At 36.8% G+C, this 22,349-nt stretch overlaps 1 protein-coding gene across 3 annotated transcripts in view; it reads right to left on the bottom strand.

Annotated features, from left to right (window-relative positions):
• Nucleotides 1–22,349, bottom strand: part of Ranbp17 (RAN binding protein 17) — a 289,845-nt gene that overhangs the window by 93,329 nt on the left and 174,167 nt on the right. For all 3 annotated transcript variants that reach the window (XM_048815568.1, XM_048815574.1, XM_048815581.1), the window contains 2 exons: nucleotides 7,710–7,783; nucleotides 6,594–6,674 (listed from right to left, as the gene is read on the bottom strand). In XM_048815568.1, the coding sequence (XP_048671525.1) occupies nucleotides 6,594–6,674; nucleotides 7,710–7,783 (155 nt within the window). The remainder of the gene's footprint in view (nucleotides 1–6,593; nucleotides 6,675–7,709; nucleotides 7,784–22,349) is intronic.

Consider the following 22,349-nt stretch of genomic DNA (forward strand, 5'->3'; position numbering starts at 1 on the left):
TTAAGCAAAGGTCAGACATGGAACTTGTAAGTGGTAGAGTCAAGGTTCCTACCCAGGTCTGTCTTAAAGCATAAGCTGTCCTCATAAGGTTCCATCACATTCATTTGATTTTAGAGAGAAACAAACTAGCTCCTTGAAATACAACTGAAACTGGAACTAGGTCCAGAAGAGTCAGGGAAATCTTCTCTTTTAGGAGGAACCAATTAGTTAATAGGACACACATCCAACAGGACATACCACTGTTTGGCTAACACTAACTCACTAACCAAAATTTCCAGAAATTCCTGTCTCACTGTGGTTATTAAAAACATGGAGAAAGGTGAAGATAGTCTTCCTCAGGCTAGCACGACCAATGGAGAAAGGCAAGAAAAGATCAAGAGAATGGCTTATCTTATAGACGCTGAAAATTTGGAAAATCTGTATCTTTTGAAGAGTAGGATAACTAAGTCAGGAAGGAACTAGTTTCTTTCTTTCTTTTCCTTTCTTTCTTTTTTTTTTTTTTTAATATTTTTTAGTTGTAGATGGACACAATACCTTTATTTATCTATCTGTATGTGGTGCTGAGGATTGAACCCAGGGCCTCACACATGCTAGGAGCACTCTACCACTGAGCCACAACTCCAGCCCAGAACTGGTTTCTTAAGTTACAGGAAAACCACACTCTTTACTCTCTACACAGCAGCACAAAGTATAGCTTCAACCCATGGCATGAAACTTTCACTAACATCCACCATATTTCACCCAATCTAAAACACCATCCATGTAAAAGTACCATTATTTTAGGTATATTAAAACTTTAGAAAAAAGATAGTTAAAATACCATCAACTCCAAGACATAGCCTAATTACAAAAGTATTAAAATGTGAAAAGTATATTTGAGAACTGGAATAGTATACTAGATCCTGAGTATAAGCAAGGTAGATAAAAGATGATGAGCAAGAAAAGATGATGAGAAAGAAAATGAAAGAAATATTTAGTAAGCACTAAACAGTGGAGGATTACAACTACTTAAGGTCAGGTTACTAAATCTTTAGCAAGAACTGAAACTTAGAAAGGGACCCAGTTGTTTATAATGTGCCTAACAAGGGAGAATGCCTCCCAGTGTGATTCAGTGGGAGGCAAGGGCATCAAAGGAAGGCACATAAATGTCCTTGGCCCAAGTACAGAGCACAAATTGTGGCTGAATGATAAATCAGGAAATTAGTTATAGGAACTCAATGTCAAGTACCATTAAAGGACTCAAATTCAAATCAATAATTTTACTTTGACCTAAGAATCAAATGGAAGTGATTCTGGGCTTTTGGGAAGCAAAATGATCAGATCAACCATACTTGAGGAAGGTTACTGTGTGGAACAAAAATCTGAAGAACTTGGAGAAGGTCTGAATAAGGTTACAGAAGAGGAATAGAGGGGGTTGCCACATCTGACGCTACCACAGAAGTGAACAGAGGAGACAAATTATGGGGTGACTTTTCCATGGCTGATAGAAAGCAAATCAACATTTCTTTTGATGAGAAATGTTAACAGAAGTGTGCCTGAGGGATGTGTGCTGCGACTAGTTTTATTTAACATTCTCACAAACCATCTGGAGATGTGGTACATTCAGCAGAATGAATCCATGCATTTTAACACTATACCACAAAAGCAGAATTATTAGTGTTTTATTACTATTGTCCTGTAACAGACACTCCTGTTTTACTGCCACCCGTTACTGTCATTTCATTGTGGGCCTTTGCTTTGGCTCTCATCCTCTATTCTTTCCTGACCACCATTCATATTCAGGATTCACAATCTCAGTGGTGGAAAGGTCAGGGACATGGTGTGGGTGTCTGGTTTGCACATTACTTGATTATTTAAAAAATATTAAAGCTAATGGTTTGTACATCAGGAAAACCTAAATAACCTTGAATAAAAGGGCTCCCTTTAAGTAGAGTAGTCATATCACATTAGATAACCACACTATTTTTTATGTGTAAAATTTCAGAAAATAAGTATGCAATTTACTTGCATTAAATTTAAAAAAAACTAATAAATTAAACAACTGACTTTGGGTTCTTAGGAAAAACATAGGAAAGGAAGTATGGAATCAAGAGTCAGGTCTATTAGAATTTAAAACCTGTGAGGGCAGGGTCTGTGTCATATTTGTCCATCTGCACTGTCCTTAGTAATCAAATGCTAAGTATTTGCTGAACTGAAAGAGGCCAATAAGAAAAAGTCCATCATTAAGATGTGTATGGAATTAATCTAAAAATCATTATTCTTTCTCATTCAATGTAGTATGTAGGCATATCTGGTTACTGTACTTAAAGAAATAAAGCAAAGACAAATGAAGTCAGGAAAGATATGAGGTTGAAAAAAATAAAATCATCATGATGATCAAGTTGCTTTGATAGGAATCGAACCCTGGCTTGCAAAACTCAAAACAACCGAAGTAAACTGATAGATTTATAATACATGCAGAAATTTGCCAAATTCCAGTGTAAAGCAACTTAGGGAGAGCCCCAAAGTCTTTGAGTTTGACTGAAGCCAGAGGAAGGAATTCTTTCTTTCCACCACAGGCAGGCAGGCAGGCCAGCTTCCCAGTGTGCTGGCTGCACTTTTGCACAGGGCCCTGTGCTTAGGAAGGCCTGATCTTGGTTGAATGCTCTGAGGCAGAGGACTTGAAAAACCTTAACTTTCTAACAAGGGACCCACAGGTTTCATTTTGTATTTGGCCCTAAGAATTATGTAAGTGGTTTTGCAATAACAAGAATTACTGAGGTTAGCAGTACTAATAAAGTAAAATCTGAGTTTAGATAAATTCGTGAAATGATGTAGCACCCTTTTTACGGTTTTTTAAAAATTTTTTTTCAGATGTTGGTGAACCTTTATTTTATTCATTTATTTATATGCGGTGCCAATGCCTCATGCATGCTAGGCATACGCTCTACCACTGAGCCACAACCCCAGCCCTATAGGGTCTGTTTTTAGAAAGCTAAAGATATTTTGGATTTTCTCAGTTTTGAGGATTATATAATAAAGGACAACTACCAATAGAGGGCACGACATCTCATTACTAGATATTTGAAACTCAAAGTAAGACTTTATGTTGCTATAAATTTGAGTAAATATCAACAGCAATATTGATCAATTATTTAAGAATAACTTCAAATCATGGCTAATGAACAAACAGAATTTTGAATGAAATGCAACATTTTCTTCTCTTTTCCTCAGCATTTAAAATTGGTAATCTGATTACTCTTGTAAAATTCTTATTTTATTTCCACTCTCCCCAGAAGTTTTCTTATCTCAGTCACTTGAACAATCTCACCCCTTTCCCATTTAGACAGAAATTAGAACTTCAGAGAAGAAAACATTTCAGAGGGCAAGAATTGCCACACGGGGAACTAGGTGCTGTGGAGGGGCTGGCCCAGGACAGAGCAGCTTTAGCTCTGTGTACATCAGAAGGAGCTACTTGGGATAAGGAATTCTTGAAATTTCATCTTGGAAATTTAAAGAGTACGTTAAAAAAAAAAATCCCAAAATATATTTGCTAAATGTATTGTATATACCCTGTAATGAATCTGATAGAAAAATTTAAGTCTTCTCTAAAAAAGAAAATTGAATTTAAAAATTACAATAGTTGGGCTGGGAATGTGGCTCAAGCGGTAGTGCGCTCGCCTGGCATGCATGCAGCCCAGGTTCGATCCTCAGCACCACATACAAACAAAGATGTTGTGTCCGCCGAAAACTAAAAAAAAAAAAAAAATTAAATTCTCTCTCTCTCTTAAAAAAAAAAAATTACAATAGTCTTAGCAATTTAGAAAGTTCAAATTCAGCAAATGGCAACTTTGGGTCCAAAGGCAACAAGTTATTTAATTACAACCTAGGAGTTCATGGAAACGCACATTACCATTTAGGGAACTAGATTACTCTATCTCTAAAAATGTCATGTCTGCCTATTTCTGGTATGGACAAAGTCTTATGAAGAAATGTCTGTGGGAAAAGCACCTGGCTTTATGCCCAGGGCATGTAATTCAGCTCTTCCCTAATTACTTAGAGGCAGAAATTCTCCAAGTATGGTCAGTTCCTGGGCCTACATCACCTGCCCCTTGTTAACATGTAAATTCTCAGGCCAGAGCCTTACACCTCCAGAAAAAGGAACTCTGGGAGGTGGGGCCAGACAATCTGTCCTGATCAGCACTCACATTCCAATGCTCACTAAAGCTCAAGGCCACTGCTTGAAGGCAACTGAAGATTTTTTAGCAATTCCTAAAAATGAAGATGTTTTGTAATTTCAAATTTTGGAACAAGTAATCGGATCAAAGAACACCAAAATTCAGGGACTGGCTTTGGGCACCGTAAATATGAGTTCAGTTCACCAGAAGCAGATAAAACAGCAAAACCAAAACAAAGTATCTGAAGACATGTACTATAAAGTAATAAGGAACATTTAAAAACTTAAGAAGACAATATGTTTTTCATTTACTTAATAACAATATTTTATACAACATTTTCAATATTAATATACAGATTTTCACTAATAGAAGCCAATAGGTGATCCTTTTTATTTTGCTCAACTTTCCATTGCTGAAGAAGGCTGTCTTAATTTTTAACACAGAAATAATGCTTGCTTTAAAATCAAAATATAAAACTATGTCATAATGAAGAAATCATTTGGAAACAGCAAAACATATTGGTAACCAGTGACTGCACTGAAATAGATACACCACTCACATATTCCATTATGTAAATGAACTCAAAGATATTTCATGACTGATCAGCTAGAAGGGACATAATGATTTATAATTCAAATAACTGAGCACTGAAATCAAATTGAGCTAATATATATTTCTAAATATGCAAACCTGAAATAATTGTTAAAAAATATAAATCAATGTATCCATGTTGAGATCATTTGTATCCCTTGGTTTAAAATGTTACAGCTTTTAAACTTTTATCTAATAAGTTTTCTGAAAATATGATTTTTTATTAACTTTAAGAAGTACTCAAAAGCAATAAACAGCTTATAAAATAAAAGGTTATAATATTTGGATTAAAGAATATATAAGGGGCATAATATGATAGAAAAAGAATCTTAAATAGCAGATACAAATAAATTAGACATTATGCAAATTATACTAAAAAGAATACAAATCAAATTAATTTTATATTAAATATCAATTTCAACCTAAAAAAAACGAGATAAATCTAAACAATAGCTATGTGCTATAAAATAACCAAGGCTTCTTTCCAGATAATATGCTCTCCAAGTAATTCATTGTGAAAAGGCCAGAGTTTGCAATACTAGGAAGTACTTATAAACCACTTCATATGTTAAAAATAAAGAGTATTTCAGCATTATTATTAGAAAAAATATATAGGTTGAGATTTTTTTAATAAGAAAAAATACATATCTTAAAGAGCCAAAATGACCACTGGAATTGGGTTGTACATCACTTTCCAGTAAAAAGGAAAAACAGCCTGGACAGGTGTAATTTATCATTTTTCTGATTTAATATCAAAGAAATATATTAAAATAATAAAAAGAATCCTGAAATCCTCAAAATTTGTAGTGATAAATAGCCCTCCCTGTCTTTATTGCATTATACCTACTAACAGAAATATTGCATGGTGGATTTTGCCAGACAAGGACGATTATTTTCCAATAAAAAGTTGCATATTAAATTCCAGCACAAAAGTGGGTGTCTAATACTTTGGAAATCTCTCACGGTTTACCAAGGAACACAATTTTAAACTTAACTAATACAAACATATTCCTGGGATGAACCTACATTAAAGGTTTCCATCCAAAGCTACCCGTTTCCAGAATTTGTCCTCATATTAAAATATCAGCTAATTTTAGTGGTAAACTGAACCAACATTTATTTTTCAGAACACGTATCTGATAGTGAACATACTAGACAACCTACATGGTTCCTTCTCACTGGTAGAAATATGAGCACAGTATCAACTATAATCTAGTGAGGAAAAAAATCATTTCTGGTTTTAGGTTTAAAAAAATCTGCTAGAGAGAGAAATTTAAATATTTAATGTGGCACAGGAAATTGACTTTAGAATAGATAAGAGATTAATTTGGTGATGCCAATAATCAAAGTAGTCAAAAAGCCCATCATTTCTTCCTATTACTCCTCTGGGCTTTTCGATTAACAAAAATCATGTTCTTTTCCACTGAGAAACAATACAGAGATATTTACTCTTAGATACTCAGTCATTATAAGGTAATATTTTTAGAACATTTTGCTCTTCTTAATATTAGTTATGTGCTTCCTTTTAGAAAATGGTGTGAGAAAGATGGACACATGCCTGCCGCTCTCTCTGTAGCCACTCATTACCCTGTGACTATAAACAAAGGTGATGACTTAGGAATCCACATATCCACGTGCATTCAACCAGGACTCTGAATAAAAGCCTCATGGCATACAGCTATCATAAATCTTTAAAAAAACATGCATTGATAGATAATGCTGAATGAAAAGAATTCTTATTTTTAAAAAAACCTACAAAATTATAAAGAAGGAAAATATGTGGCAAACAGAATGCACTTATTAGATTATTAATATGTATTATCAGATGTACAATGAAAAGGATATCCAACAGAAAGGTCATTTAGGAACTGAAGAGTCCTTGAAATTACAGGCTCACATCTTCCCCAGTATTTAAGATTTGTAACACTAAATGTGAAAGAAAAGTTTTAACTTATAAGTAAGATACTTGCTTAAGCAGGGAGAACATAAAAACATATACTTATGTAAGTTAGATGATCTAACTAACAAAACAAAAAACAGGTTGCAATTCTAACAGAACATGTTCTACTCTTTTTTACAGCATATGAAATTTTGTACAGTCAATCCACAATAAACATAGATCTCTAAATGGTGCATAACTCTATAAATTTAGTTTTGTAAATTAAAAAGTGATTTAAGTGTTTTACGGAAGAAATATTAAGTATGTAACCAAAACTAGAGAGTGAAGCAGGAGTCACAAAGGAAGTCAGATAGAGGCTCATGGTTACTGCTAAAAAATGAGCCATCAGATTGTGGTTTTAAAACTCACTTCTCACGATCACAACTGTTTAGCCTGCTTTGCTCTCTGTAAGCAAAGCAGTGCTATCTACTGGTAAAACAAAGTTTCCAAGTGGAGACACACAATAAACTTAGGCTAAATATACAAAGTTATGTCTGTGACTAGAAACCAGTTAATTCTGCTAGGATTATAAAGATAATTCAGGACACTTCTGGTGAACAGGTCTCTTGAGTGTCGCAGGTTCCTGTGTGAACCAACACACGTCCTACCTTAAGACACCTGAACCTCCCTCACTCAGTGTTCCAACTCCCCAAAAACTCTTCAGCTGGTCTTTGAAATTCAGTATTTTACTACTACTACTACTACTACTACTACTACTACTAATAATAATAATTAGAAGAACAAGAACAGAAGAAGAAAGCTGCTCTGAAGAGTCAGGGCCTATTATCTTTTTAGACCATGTGCTGATGCGGCCTGCTTACAGTGGCAAGGACGCCTTGGAACATTACCGTGTCTTCTGCACAGTGAGTTGTAAATGTGAACGTAATGCTAACATTGTAGGAAAGCAAAAATCTTAAAATTTTATTAAAAATTAATATATGTAAAGAGACTAAAATACAGTAAAAGGATCTATGAGGTTTAAAACAACAGAAGAAAAATTAAAAACCAAAATAGAAACTCACATTTTCGTCATGAATGTTTCTAGAACATGGTTGTCATCTGTTATTCCTAATACTTCTGACATACGGGCATATACCTGCATGAAAAATTTGTTTTAAAAAGCTTTATCATTAACATATATTTTCAAAGGAGTATTCAAATTGAACCAGTTGAGATTTAATACACTGTTGCACCCACACTGAGGCAGGGAGTGGGTGGAAGGAGTAAACCAAAGAGTTTTTAGAAAATTGTAAGTCTAAAATTTATTAACTTTTCCCTTTAAAAGTGACCTCTGATTTGAAATCATTACACACCTGTGCACAAACACACTCACATATCCATTCTATAACCACCACACTTGACTCCTTTTTGCTCAAGTGGAAGAGTGCCCCCTCCCTGACGATGCGGGGGGTATGCAGAAGGCTGGCAAAGGAGATGTTCCTGTCCCTCCAGATTCCAACAGCCCATCAGCTAACTTAGGTAATACACGGCAAGTATCAAAATAAGGACTTCAAAACTAAAAATTAAATTCATAGAAATTCTCCTCAAACATTTCCAAATATAGAAGTAGGTCTTACTTTAATGCTGAAACTGAAATCCTAAGCTCAGGGATTCTCTGTTGCAAATACCAGCCTGGGAATCCACTAAGCTTCTGATTAGCGTATGCTGATTTCAGAATTGGGGTGCAACATTCAGTCCCAACCCAAGCCAGCTGAGCTTATAAACAAAGCCCACCTCGAGTGGGAGAATGCCACCAGCAGCCAATGGAACGGCCTCTAGTAGCCTGGCAGAGCTGGAGGTGGGTTGACACCTTTGTACTCCCTGATGCTCTGGTGTGCTTCCAGGTTGTCCCTGCCAGACACCAGCTGCCTGGGATTTCTCCTCTGTGTTTTGGTCCCCTGTGATTGTGTTCTCCCACCTTCTCCTGATCCACTGATTTCCTGAGGATGGCACTGTAGCTTCCACTCCTGTTTTTGTTTTTCATATTTAAACACCAGCCTGATAATCTGCCACATGTCACAAAGGCAACATAATACATAGGGTACCACAAATTTCCCAGTTATAGAATCATGCAGGGGAGAGAAGCTGTTCATCACAGAATCCCCATTTTTAGATTTTTAAATGCTGCTTGAATGAGAAGTTTGCATTCTAGCTTTCAAACTGTGAGCCCTGTGCTGGGAAGGCTCCTGCTCAGTCTGGAGCAGGGCAAGTGGGAAGGAGGGAGAGGAGAAGAGGAGGGGGAGAAGGACAGAAGGGGCACAACAGTGGAGAGAAGCCGGGAGGTGGAGATGGACTTCCACATTTCTGTTCTCCTCAGCTAACTCCTGAGCCCTAAGAAAAGTGTTTCAATGACTATGAATCTATGACTTTACCCTGGAGAGCTGGCCTTTATCTCTTATAAGACTGGAGCAACCATGGAGCCTCCAAAGATGTTTGCCTCAAAGGGAGAAGCTGGCGACCAGCAATCATCGATGATCAGAAACCTTTAAGCATGAAGGGCTCAGAAGAAGAATGGTTTAAAGAAATGGAAGTTTACCTTAGTTTGCCATGATTCAAAACTTGTCATAGATAGGAGCATTCAAACTGGGTCCCCTGGAAAACCTTAACTGATATGACGTATGCCACACAGAATCCTTTCTACCTCGCCCCAACCTACCTCATCTTCCACCACCTGCCTCCATCCACCTCAGGCCACAATGAAATACCGAGGGGTTACTGAGCCTTTCCTGCCATTTCAGATCTCTCTGTCCATAGGCTCTTCATTTTGCCTGGATCAGTCTCCTTGCTCCTCTTCCTGATTCCCATTCCAAAGTCCTTCCCTGTGAGGCCTTACCAGCCCTCCAGGAGTGAGCTGCCGTCCCCGTCACATTTCCACAACGTCTCACCCTCTCCTCCTCTGTGGTGTGCGTTCACACTGTAACTGCCCCACTACACAGACAGCTCCCGGAGGGTGACACTATCCCTATTCTTTGTGTCCCAACACCTGAGATGTTATTTCATATGATTACTACATGTGTGTTTAATGTGTAAACCAAAAGCCATGGTTTGGATCCACAGGACTATATTATGATGTGAATATTACACAAACAATAAAAAAAAGAAGATTCTTCTTATGAAGCAGATGTTGCATTCTATGAGCAAAAGATGAGAACCATAAATTACAAGAGAAAAATAAAAGCAGAGATTAGTTTGTATTGTTATTTTAATCTGTGAATTTCTAATAGCTGATATCTTTGAACTTAATTTTTAGTAGCACTCTTGGTCAAATGACATCTTTCAAGTAAGCTCTTAAAATCAGACAACAGTGGGGACCTGGCACCCTGCTGTCTGTCCTCTCCTGCCCGCCTTGCTCTTTTCCAAGGCCACAGACTGCGCCCTTATCTCTGGATGGCATTTTAAAGGCACTTTCACTTGACAAAGACGAAAGCATGAATGGATTTCCTCCGACTGGCCCTGTACAGTGAAAGCACTCTCTCCCGGCAGCCACAGGACTGCCTTTACAGACACAGGACATTAACCATGAATTTCACATTTTTGTATGTTGATTTTGTTGGAAAGGACATGACTGTAGCATTGTCTCAACTGGCCTATTTTATTTTTATTGTATTTACATCTTCCTTTCTCTGTTATCTCTTGGTTTATTTTCTTGTTTTGGACCATACGATGACTATCCTATACTTTTGTCAAATCAAATTTTACCTTTTCAAGGCTTTATAAAATTTTTATGGCAGAACTCACAATTAATCCAAGTTTTCTTTTAACTATGCCACACTGAATAACAAAATGTAATAACTAGAATGTGATTAACATTTAAAACATTTTTAAAGGTGTATCTTTAAAAAAAATTGATGGTTCCTACCAGAAGCTTTCCTGGTGTGACCCTGGCTGGCATGCAAGAGGGGAAGCTAGGCAGGCAGGTCTGTTGTGCTCTGCTGTCAAAACAGTTTCCTCAAAGCACCGGATTTGAACCAATAACATACTAGAAAAAACAGTCAACACTGACACATGGCAGTGCTTTAATCCACAATTACCCTGTAACTTGCACCGTTCCTTTTATCATCCATTAGCTTTGATTCCCATTATCCCATCGAGAACTGTGTCAACGCTTTTGTCCTTGGGGACTTCTCTCCACTACTAGGATCTGACAGTCAAGCTTGAGTACTAAACAGGATCATTACCTCTTAAATCCACTTATCTGATCTACTGAATAGTAAATTGAAAAGCTCATTAAGAGCAACAATCTGATTTGTTTTCACGTGTGACAGGGTCATTTAAAATCAATGTATGATTACAGCATTTCTTTTAAAAGACTGCCTCACATTTTCCAAGGCACCTTATCATTCAGAGAACATGCAGATAATATAAAAACATCTCCAATACAATTTAATTAGATCACAGACATAGATAATTTGGGGGTGGGAAGTAATTTGTTCAGTGAGGAAATATCTGCAAAATTCTATATAAAGCGTAAGTCAAGGAAAATTTCTACAGAAAATAATTCTAATGCAAGATTTATAGTCTTTAACATTTTCTACAACTTTTTTTTAAAAAAAAATCCTTCACCAAAAATACTTTCTAACGACAGCAAGAAGAAACCCCAGCACAATACCCATTTTAAAGAAGCATACAGGAGCTGGCATAGGGATGAAAAGAAAAGGAAAAAACCCTCACTTTCACTTCAAGATTCCTACTCTTTTATTTTCAGAATCTTCAAGATAATTTGATTGTAATGAAAAGTAAGCAAAAATCTAAGAAACGCAAGTCCCAGTTGTTAGTCCTTCCGCAGAGGAGGATGGATGCTACAGTGACAGGTGCTGGTGGTCACTGTGCACACAGAGCTACACACCTGCAGGCAAGTCCCCGCTGCCTCACCCCCTCTCTTCTTTATTCCTCCTTTACTCCACCTGCTTGTCTTTATTAGACTACAGCTCCCTGCGGGCAGGGGAGGGAGAATGTGGCTGTCCTCCATGTGCACCATGCCTACTGCTTCACAGTGTTTGTTAGGGTTGCACCTGGAAAATGTACATTTCATTCAGTGCCATTTCATTCCTAATTTTATTTATTAACAAAAGGAAAACACCCATAAAAGCATGTTTTTCTTGCTTTGCTTCTAAAGAATTTTTTTCTTGTAAATAAATTTTTAAAAAATATTTATTTTTTAGTTTTCGGCAGACACAACATCTTTTTTTTTTTGTATGTGGTGCTGAGGATCGAACCTGGGCCGCACACATGCCAGGCGAGCGTGTTACCGCTTGAGCCACATCCCCAGCCCTCTTGTAAATATAATATATTTAAAATCCAGTTCCCAAGGAGGGAATAGTAGCAAACTTTCCGTTATTTAAAAAGGTGTGGTTTTAATGCTTGCAAGTTCCTGGAGAAAGCCTGTCCCGCAGAGCCAATTAGAAGAGCTCTTTAAGTGCTCAGAGCATCCACTGCTGGGAGCCTGGTACGTGTGCTTCTCTCATCACGTGACAGAACGTGACTTTGGAGTACAGCTTTCCCTGTGAATAGGTACCTCCACAATTTCAAGTGTGTGCTCCCTGGGGGTAGGGGAGACATCTGTTTTAGTGGTACTTAAAACACTGTCTTGATGAACTTAGCAAAGGAAAAATTGAATAGTTTTGGTCCCAAACATATCTGAATTTCAATTCTGGTTCTGCCACAAACTAGGTGTTGCTTCAAGTCTTTGAATCTTCGTTACTTATCTATCAACAGGAATAATAACCATATATTTCATACTCTATGGGTTTCTAGAAAAATTAAATGATAATAGTTCCTGGCATTTAGTAGTTACTACAAATGCTAGGCTCCCCTCTGTCCCCTTTCATGAACCCTTCTGCACAGCAAGGTGCTAAACTGTCTACTAATACCTTTTTAAGGCAAGGCCCTTCAGATAAAGTAGGAAGTGCTTCTCCTGCAGCCATTCACATAGCAGAAAGATAACAATCAAAACCAAAACCTTGAAATGTGCATTAATAACTGAAATCTTTATGTGTTCAATGAACACATTCTAGTCTTAGAAACTGTATTCATTAAAGGCACAGAGCAAATGCTTCAAAATTTCATGATACGAAACCCAAATTCTTTCTACTTTTAAATGGTTATTGCCTTAGAAGCTAAAAAAAAAAAAAAAAAAAATCACCCACTTTCAAAATCACTCATCTGTCCAGCTCTTGATATAGAGAGGATGTTGTTGGAAATGTAAGAAATCATCACTACAGACTTGAGAAGATGTGTTCCTAAAAAACTGTTTTAATACATTTGTTCTCTTATCTCTATTTTCCTACAAATGTTCTTATAAATTTCAGAAGACAACTTGAACGTGCGTACAATGTTTCGGTGATCCAATACATTCTCTAACTTCTGAGCCAATTGAATGATAAATATTGCCCGTGCCTTTGCAGGTAGCTTCAGTGAGCTCATACGGTGCTCACAAGGAGGCAGATAAGCCAGTGGGCGAACATACACACACACACACACACACACACACACACACACAAAAGCGCAATTCTGAGTTGTAAGTTTAATTTAATAAGGAATAAAAACATGTGCTGTGATAATTTTCAAAATTGCTTTCTTTTTCCAATCCTAATCCTTGGTCTTGGGTATCTGTAGCACTGCTTCTGATGTTCTGGTTATAACTCTGAAGAAACTAATTATGTCAATCCTTAAATTTGAAGTAGATTACAGAACTGGGAAACCCAGAATATTAGTTCCTAAAGGTTGTATGGATATATAATGACAGTCACTGAAATTCAATAACAGCCCTCTATGAAATGTACTCAAAAGCACCACATGAAACAAATTAAAAAGAACAATGAATCTCTCATTCTGTGCAAATAAGAAAATAAGAGAAAACAGTGGTTCTATAGGTTTTCATAAGAGCTGTTATAATGAATTAAGATTTTGGATAATGAATTTTCAGAAAATTACAGCAGCTTAATACCCTTAGGCCTTCTATAAATGTTTAAGATGTTGTAACTTCTCAAAGAGCTTTAGTATACTGTAAACAGGCTCAGTGCAGAAAATCAGCAGTGCTGTGGAATCAGCAACCAGGCAATGCACCATCAGGTGCTCTATTTCCATAGAACCAGCTTCTTCTCAAAAACTCACATCAAATAACACAAAGTTGATACCATGACCCCTCAAACTGTTGTGAATTTAAAGTAGTACTTCAATCTATTAAAATGACTGACCAATTCAGGTTTTAAACTGGTTGTCATTTGGTAAAACAAAACCTATCACTGGAAAGGACCCAGTACAATGGAAGCATTGACAGTCCTCAGGAAGAGAATTTAGGAATTGGGCATGAAATCCGTTATTATGAGTAAGAAATAAATTTGCATACTTTTGTCCTAGGCTTCTGGTGTCCTTGAGGCCAATTCAGTACTTTCTAGAAGAAAGACTCCATCAAAGCAAAAGGTGTTGGTACCGTGGTAGAAGGAGGGGTATAAGAAGGAGCTAACAGAGCATTAAATGACTTGGAAGTTAAGATACTGAGTTCTCTCATTAATATCTGAAGCAGAAGAAAACATGAACGTCACAATGAACTGATCACCATATCGAGAGAATGGACGGCACAAACATCATTGCTGCATACTAAATACACAAACTTAGTGATACGGCATAGATTCAAATTAATCTTGGCTGACCAATTTTTCCATATCATTTAAGATAACATTACTAGGGCTGGGGATGTGGCTCAAGTGGTAGCGCGCTCGCCTGGCATGCGTGCAGCCCGGGTTCGATCCTCAGCACCACATACCAACAAAGATGTTGTGTCCGCCGAAAACTAAAAAATAAATATTAAAAAAATTCTCTCTCTCTCTCTCTCTCTCTCTCTCTCTCATCTCTAAAAAAAAAAAAAGATAACATTACTAAATACAGGACTAAAATTAGGTATAAAAATCTTTTGCTAGAAATTAATTTTTAAAAAGTCACAATTTATGTTGGAACCCAATAGCAAAAGGCAAGGAATCTGCTCACTTGGTGGAATATCGAGTGGCATCAGATAAAGAAAAGCTGGCTATGGAAGGAGAAAATAAATATGAACGTCAAATTTTCATTTCAATTGGAATAGCTGAACCCGCCATCTGTGGTGGCCATCTTGCTGAGGGGACACGTACCTAACAAATCTCTTAAGAGGCATTCCCAATCTGCTTGAATCAGCTATTGTATAAGAAAACTTGGAGCGACCACTTTGGCCTCACATTTCCTTCGCTCCACATCCTATGGCACAAAGCAGGAACTCAGCAGGCTGGGGTGCAGGGCTGCCTGCTGCTGGTGATAATCCCCTCTCCCAATAGGGGCCTCCACTGATGCATGGCTAAGAACATGCTTCCTCTTTTGCTTGCACCCCAGTGGGGTTTCCATTCCTGACTTGGGCCCAAATCCAGACTGCTAAGGACAGTGGAAAAGTTAGAGGGCTCCAGATGCTGCCAGAGATATTTCTGGGATAGTTTCTAAATAGTCATTTATTAGAGAAGTACAGGTGTAATGTGAAAACCAGCAAGACTGGTGATTTTGGAGAGACTCTTTCCCTGCCACCCCCAGCCAGATCGAGGGTCTAACTACCACCTGTTCAACAGAAGCTGGCCCATAGCCCCATTTTCCTTCAGGGAGCCACTGACTGCGGATCTTCACCAGCATGAACCTAATGCCTCCCGACAGGCCTTCACCAGCCAAGAGGGACCTGGGTCGAGTGCACCAGTTATTGGTCACAGGATACACAGCCCATAGAAAGACTCCCGTGGTGCAACCAGCTGAAAGCCAACCAGAGAGGATGGAGAATGTGCATTTGTCCTGACACAGCTTTGCTCCTGCCGGCTGCCAACTCACTCCATGTCTGGGGCCAGGCTTCTGTTAGACTAGTCTTCTGTGGATGAAGCCATGGTAAAGCCCTGAGTGTATATATTATCTTCCCAAGACCATTAAAAGAGAAGCTAACGATGGCTATGACACAAGGCTATTGGGACGGTTTAAACCCCTTTGTAGACGGGTTTAAGATGATGGTTTGAAGGGACATTCCAGGATCTTAAAGAACTATTTATAATTCTTTGTAACAGCCAATTCCCAAGATGACACGATTAGTCTTTAGAGCAAAAAAGTTTGTGAGTGGGTGATGCCACAGGTGGGGAGCTGGAAAACAAGATGTTCTGTTCACTCCAACCTGTCCCCCGACCCCAATGCCTCTCCAAGGTGTCAGCTGGAAACAAACACTGGCACAAGAGGGAGGTGTTTTCTAGACAGCTCAATAACGTGCTTCTCTGTGAAGCTAAATCAGGCCTCCTTCTTTCAGGTGTTAGAACTGGCCACTCAGAAATGTTGTAACCAAGAAACTTAGGCTGCTTTCACATGATGCAATCACACTAAATATAGTCTCTGCAGCAAATACTGCATGTAAATCGAGTATCGAAATCTGGCTGTAAAACAGGCCTGCTGTAGGGTTATATAGTATATAAAAATGGAAATCAAGACAATGAATCCCTCCACTTATCACTGTGTGCAGGTACCTGTTTTAGTAACAAGAACCTGGGGCCGTAGTGAGACGAGCATTAAGAACTAGTGATCCCACTATAACCTGCAAGTCAACTCACCTTAACAATTTTCCAAGCCTTCTCTGGAACTCTGGATACATCACTCCTCAGTAGTACAACCTACCATACACAGAGTTTAGGGACCTGCCACCTGGTGCCAGGGATAAGAGCAGAGCAGAAAGCGTTCTCAATCTTAGACACAGGGAGAAAGTAGCTCGGGATGTTTGTGGCTGCCACTTAAAATATCTTTGGGACTTTGATTTTATTCTGGAGTCCATAGCAGAGGCATAGGAAGTCCTGTTCAAACTCTGGATGTGGTTGTATGGATTAAGATGGGTTTGCTTCCATGGAGTAATTCAAGAAACCAATCACTAAAGGCTAGCCCTGAAAAGATAATATAATATATAATATAATATAATAATAATATTTGAGAGGACTGTTTTTAAGAATCAATATAGTGTGTCGTTTTCTATGAGGTACTTTTATCATACAAGTGTGGCAGGTGGAACTAATGATTTCAGTTGGCCCAGTCACCTTCCGAGGGGCAAGAGAACTTTGATAAACAAGTTCATTTCTGCAGTCATAGAAGTGGGGCTCTGGTATTTGCTCCTGAGCATAGTGTGCAGTAGATAACAATCATCCTATAAATATTTTCACTGAATGAATTAATTCTATAACCCTAGTTAATTATTTAGTTTCTCAGGACCTCTGTTTCTTTATTTAATAGAATAGTGAAATAAAGAACATCACTAATTAGAACGAGGTAGTCTACTTATGGGGTGATTTTGAGTCAGTTTCTTACCCTCTAAACCTCAGTTTCCTAAACCGTAAAATGAAGATGACAGCAGAACCTAATTTATGAAATTTGTGAGTGGATCAAGTAGTTAATTTATGTAGAGTACTGAGAACAGCCCTGGCAGACAGTAATATCTCCTTGAGTGTGAGCAATCATCATGAGTACATGCAAGGATCAGACGGCCCCTTTCCTTTGAAGTTTATCTGAATCAGATGCTGAAAAATAGACACAAGTTCTAAATTGGCATGTGAATAGCTTTAGTAAAGGGTAAAGAAAAAGAGTCAGAAGAGCGAGAACACTAGTGAAAGGCAGCATGACTAGTCTTGAGTTCTGTTAAGAAACAGAAGAAGCAGGAAAAGAGATGGGAAAAGAGACAGGGAACAGAATGGCCTGGGACAGCAGGTAAGCCAGCGATGCTCATCTCCATCACCTAAGTTCCCAAATGAAGCCTCATCTTCATTTTGAGTCATCTTAAGTTCCTGCTTCATATTTCCTAAGTTTTCAACTCACTGTGTGAGTATTACCAATTCCAATGACTTATCAGAGCCTTCCCAAGTCAGATCCATGAGTCAATCCAATTCTCCAAGTTATTTTTTCCTTTCCTTTCTTTTTCTTCTATTTCAATTAATGCACACAGGCAAGGGGTTCCAGAACATCATTATTGGAGTTTAAATTTATTAAAAGATTTTATGTGATGGGCCTCAAAGAGGCCTTCTTTTACAGTAAGAAGAGAAAGGGCCTGCCTTCCACATATAACCATATAACTGATCTCTCACACTAGACTTGAGGTTCTGAATTACTACCCCTGTTGTAGATAGATTATATCAAACATCTAGGATCTAGCTTAGTTCTCTTGTGACTGATGACCAGCCAGGACCAATCTGTGGTTACAGAAATTAGTTTTTTTCCTTGGGAAATAACAGCCAATATGGAGATGAAATTTGTGATGCTGGTCTTATCAGTCAACCCTCTAAAACTGATCAATACCCAAATACACATACAGGCAGTATAGGCAGTATGATATACTAGAAATCAAACTGAATTTTGAATAAGATGTTTGGTTGAAGCCCAGGGTCTGACATTAAGTTCTTAATTTGCTAAATTCTGTTTCACATTCAGTATAATAAATATAATTATATCTACTAAATAAAAGATTGTTGAGAAGACTAAATGAGAAAAAGTAATGAATAACTCAGCAAAGTGAAAAAGTAGAAAATCAATACAGATAGATTGAGGTTGAAGACAAAACTATATTCTCAACTGTTTCCTAGGCATTTCTTTTTCTATATTACCCGAAACCAGAATTTGAAACTAACAGCACGGATAATTTTTTGCTGGCCCTGCCTTAAACTTCAAGGTTGAAGCATATCAGGTGCTGGGCAGCTGAAGCCCAGCAAGAGTGGCACCACAGTTCATGAGTCATAAACGTAACTGGTCTAATAAAAACAAGGACAGTTGCACCTGAACCACCAAGCATGGAAACACTTCTAATGAGTCAGCAAAGGGGGCTAAGAGGGAGCAGGGAAGGAAGTAGCCACCAAAGCCTGGAGATCAGAAAGGATATTAAGTGGCCTCAAAGCTTAAAAAAGGTGGGGGGGGGGGCAAAAAACAAAACAAAACAAATAAACAACAACAACAAAAAACAATCCTTAAGAATTGTAATCTAGGCAAATGTAAAGCCATCAGTGTACTAAGGTGTCTGAAACACTGTAGCATTTTCTATAATTTTGTAATTTTCCCCATTAAAAGTTTCCCCACTCAACTTACTAGATGTGAGAAATTTCCCGGAAATGCATTTTCAACTTTGTGCTGGGAGTCAATCAGAAAATATAATTCACACTGGAGAAACTTGCTTCAAAGCCAACTTGCTTAAACACATCTATTCAGTAAAGCAAGGGATACTGGCACTGGGGAGGCAAGCAGGCCTAGGGGAGACAAAATCCCAATAAGTGTGCCAAATGTGCTTTTATATTTCAAGACTCCTTCAACGGAAACATTATGGGAAGATAAAAATTAGGAAAACACTGAACTTAACTAATTTAAAATGTTGAAAAAATATTCTGCATTTATGTTTTATAACCAAGTGCTTTTCCCACATTTGTCCCAAGGCAGCAGATGAGGCGCTATATACACCACTGCTAATACTAGCAATTGGAACATGCTCTTTGGCAAGGCAGAAATAAGATAATTGTTCAATATAGGCTGGCTTTTCAGAAATACTGGAAGCATTGCCTGTAATTATAGACATCTGTCACTGCTAGCCACTCAGTACTAACCCTGACATCAATATACAACCATAGCACTGAACTGCCTGCAGGCATAGCAATGGAGACCAGATACGCTAGGCAGGCAATCATCTGCTTCATCCAAACTATCTGTCAAAGGTTCCCAACCACAAATAGCTCTTACATTTTGTATCCTTAGGATAATATGTTGATTTATTTTAGATTCTCTAATATTTACAGTCTAGGCCATCTACTAAAATAAAGAAACAAAACTTATGGCTAATGGAGGCAGTTACTGTTCACAGTCATCATAAAAGGTCATAGCTCAACCCTCAAATGTTAAAAATTGATGGCAGCTTTAACCATGTGCTATCATACAGATGTTTCCTTTTGTAGAGACAATTATTTTCAATAGCTATTCAAAATGGTAAATACAATCTTTCATCAGCAAGTATGTTGCCACATTGATCTAATAGAAATGCTCATATTTTAAAGCATTTTTTAAGACATAAAGGCAAGTTTCAATGTCAAATACAGAAGAATCCAGATTGTCAGTTTGGGTTTAGCTTTACATAGTGTACCTTATCTGGCAATATTTTTTAACATAATCAAACACTGTGATGTCGAAAACCTAGGAAATGATATTGAAGGATAAAATATGCAGTTAATGAATGAGCCAAATGACATATAATCTTGCTGGATGTAAACTTATAGAAACACACTTGCATACATACTTTCATATTTTTAAAAGCCCAAAGACACACTGGGCTTTAAACATCACTTTTTTTTCCCCCTCTTAAGCAGCCAGAGAAACAAACAGAAAATTATTAGACATTTAGACTAATTACGAATAAAGACTCTCACAATTATCATAATGTGTTACTAAAGCCCAGATATTTCTTGGTCTGATCACAACAGCCTGTGCTGAAGAAAAACTATTAATTACTGACAGACAGTTAGCTTACAAGTGAGCTGCATTTTAAAAACCTCCTTTAAAATACAATTGCTAAATGCCTTACAGTGCTGTAATGTGAGACAGGTTCAAATCTTATTACTTCACTGAAATTAAAACCTAAGTTTTAATACTGTTCAAGTCGAACAATGATTCCACACTTTATTGCTTTTGAAATCCCTTGATGATCATAGGAAAAAATGCCCCGGAGAAAAAAAGACTGTTTTCGATAAACAGAAAATACAGTTTGCTCTCTTAGCCTCTTTGTCATCACAAAAAAAGGATTTAATGCCAATTCTTTAAAAAAAGACTTTTTCCCCACAAAATGTGCACCTTGTGTGCCATTTGTAAAATCAGTTCACTTTCTTTTATTTATTACTGCAGCGCGGCAAGGCAATAAAGAAGCTACCGATAGCTAATAAATTACATGCCTTTTAAAACAATTCTCTTGCTACAAAAACATGTAACTACAAAGGTTTACATTTACATGGTACAGCACATGAAATGTCTATATTTGTGTCCTATTAACCATTTTGGCAAATTGAGGACTTCTACCAAATAGCTGATAGGAAAAATAATAAAGTGATCCACAAATGTTCACATGACATAAAATAAAAGCCGTTCAAGAAAACTGTTCTTATGCTGTTTGTAGTTTCTAAAAATCCTCCAAAATTTATTTAAAAAATGTTTTGATAAATTACTTTATGAACCAAAAAAGGTATTTAAGGATTTCTAATTAGCATTAATTTAAACTTTATTCAATTACGAAAACTAAGAAAGGATTTTATCCCCTAATTTATGGTCCTATGTCATGCAGTCTTTTTTTTTTTTTTTTTTTTTTTAAAATCACAGCTCCTAGTACTTATTTAAAACAAATACTAAAAGGCAAGATTATGAGACATCAGGCACAATGCCTCAATTCTGTTTATATATATATATATATATATATATATATATATATTTTTTTTTTTTTTTTTAGAAAGATACAGAAACTATTTAATTTAGGAAACATACATCAAACATATTTTGCTCAGTTAAAATCTCTATTTTAAAAAGTATCATCTTCACATATACTTAAGAACTGCTTTTAAAATCTTACTTTGTGAAAGTATGCTACGTTGTCTCTCTGGATTGTCTATGTACAAATAAATTCTGAAATATCTGTGCTCCAATTTCAGGATTAGATTGTTAAATTAATCAGGGTATCTGCTTAATGCTCTCATCCTTTAATCTCCTGGTAAGAATATATTCATGAGGTAATGTATCTCCTTTTATTATTAATTTCCTCCATTTCCTGTAACAGCTATCATGGCTGTGGCTTTTTTGTTTGTTTCAAACCTACAAAATTTCAAGTGTGTTCAATTATGCATGAAGAACAATGTTTCAATTTTCAAAGTGCCAACAACTTTTTTTTTCCATTTCATCTTTACTTCAAGATGATAATCTACTATATAAAAGAATAAAAATTTATATTCTGTAATACTCCATTCAGATCTCCTTTTTATGCATTCTCTTTTGATATTAGCTTGATTATTATGATTAATACTTAGAAATTTGAGGGAAATATATATTTTGAAAAGTTTAATGAAATAAATTTATTTCACCTTCCCAGATTATTTAGAGAAATTATTACCATCATAAATAGCAGTATTCTATAGCATATGTAGGGAACCCTAGTATATTTCCTAACTTATTTTGTCTTTTTTTAATGTGCAGTAATTATGTTTGCTGAAATCATGACTTTCTTTATATTGCAGTAGACGTTAGATGATAACATTCACAATTATTGACTAGAAAAAGAATAAAATGCTTACTCTCTCCATGTTTCCCTCCTCCGTCTCCCATATCTCATTCACAAAATTCTATTTTAAGTCTTGTTTACTTTGGATTATCAAGGCCTAGGGAACACCATTCATCACATTCTCACTGTTGGATCACTGGTTCATTGGGAATGTACATTTGAAAGCAGGTATGACCAGGTACCATTAATATTTAGATTTGCAATTTTAAATGGGCAATTAGAACACATAAAGCTGAGAATGAAATAGATTTATTTCATCCTCACAAATTATTTATAGGGAAATCATTACCTTCATAAATAAGTAGTATTCTATAATATATACCTAGGAATGTAGGGGGAACCATAGTATATT

The sequence above is a fragment of the Marmota marmota genome, unplaced genomic scaffold (assembly GCF_001458135.2).
Source record: "Marmota marmota marmota unplaced genomic scaffold, marMar, whole genome shotgun sequence".
In the NCBI taxonomy this organism is placed as follows: Eukaryota; Metazoa; Chordata; class Mammalia; order Rodentia; family Sciuridae; genus Marmota; species Marmota marmota.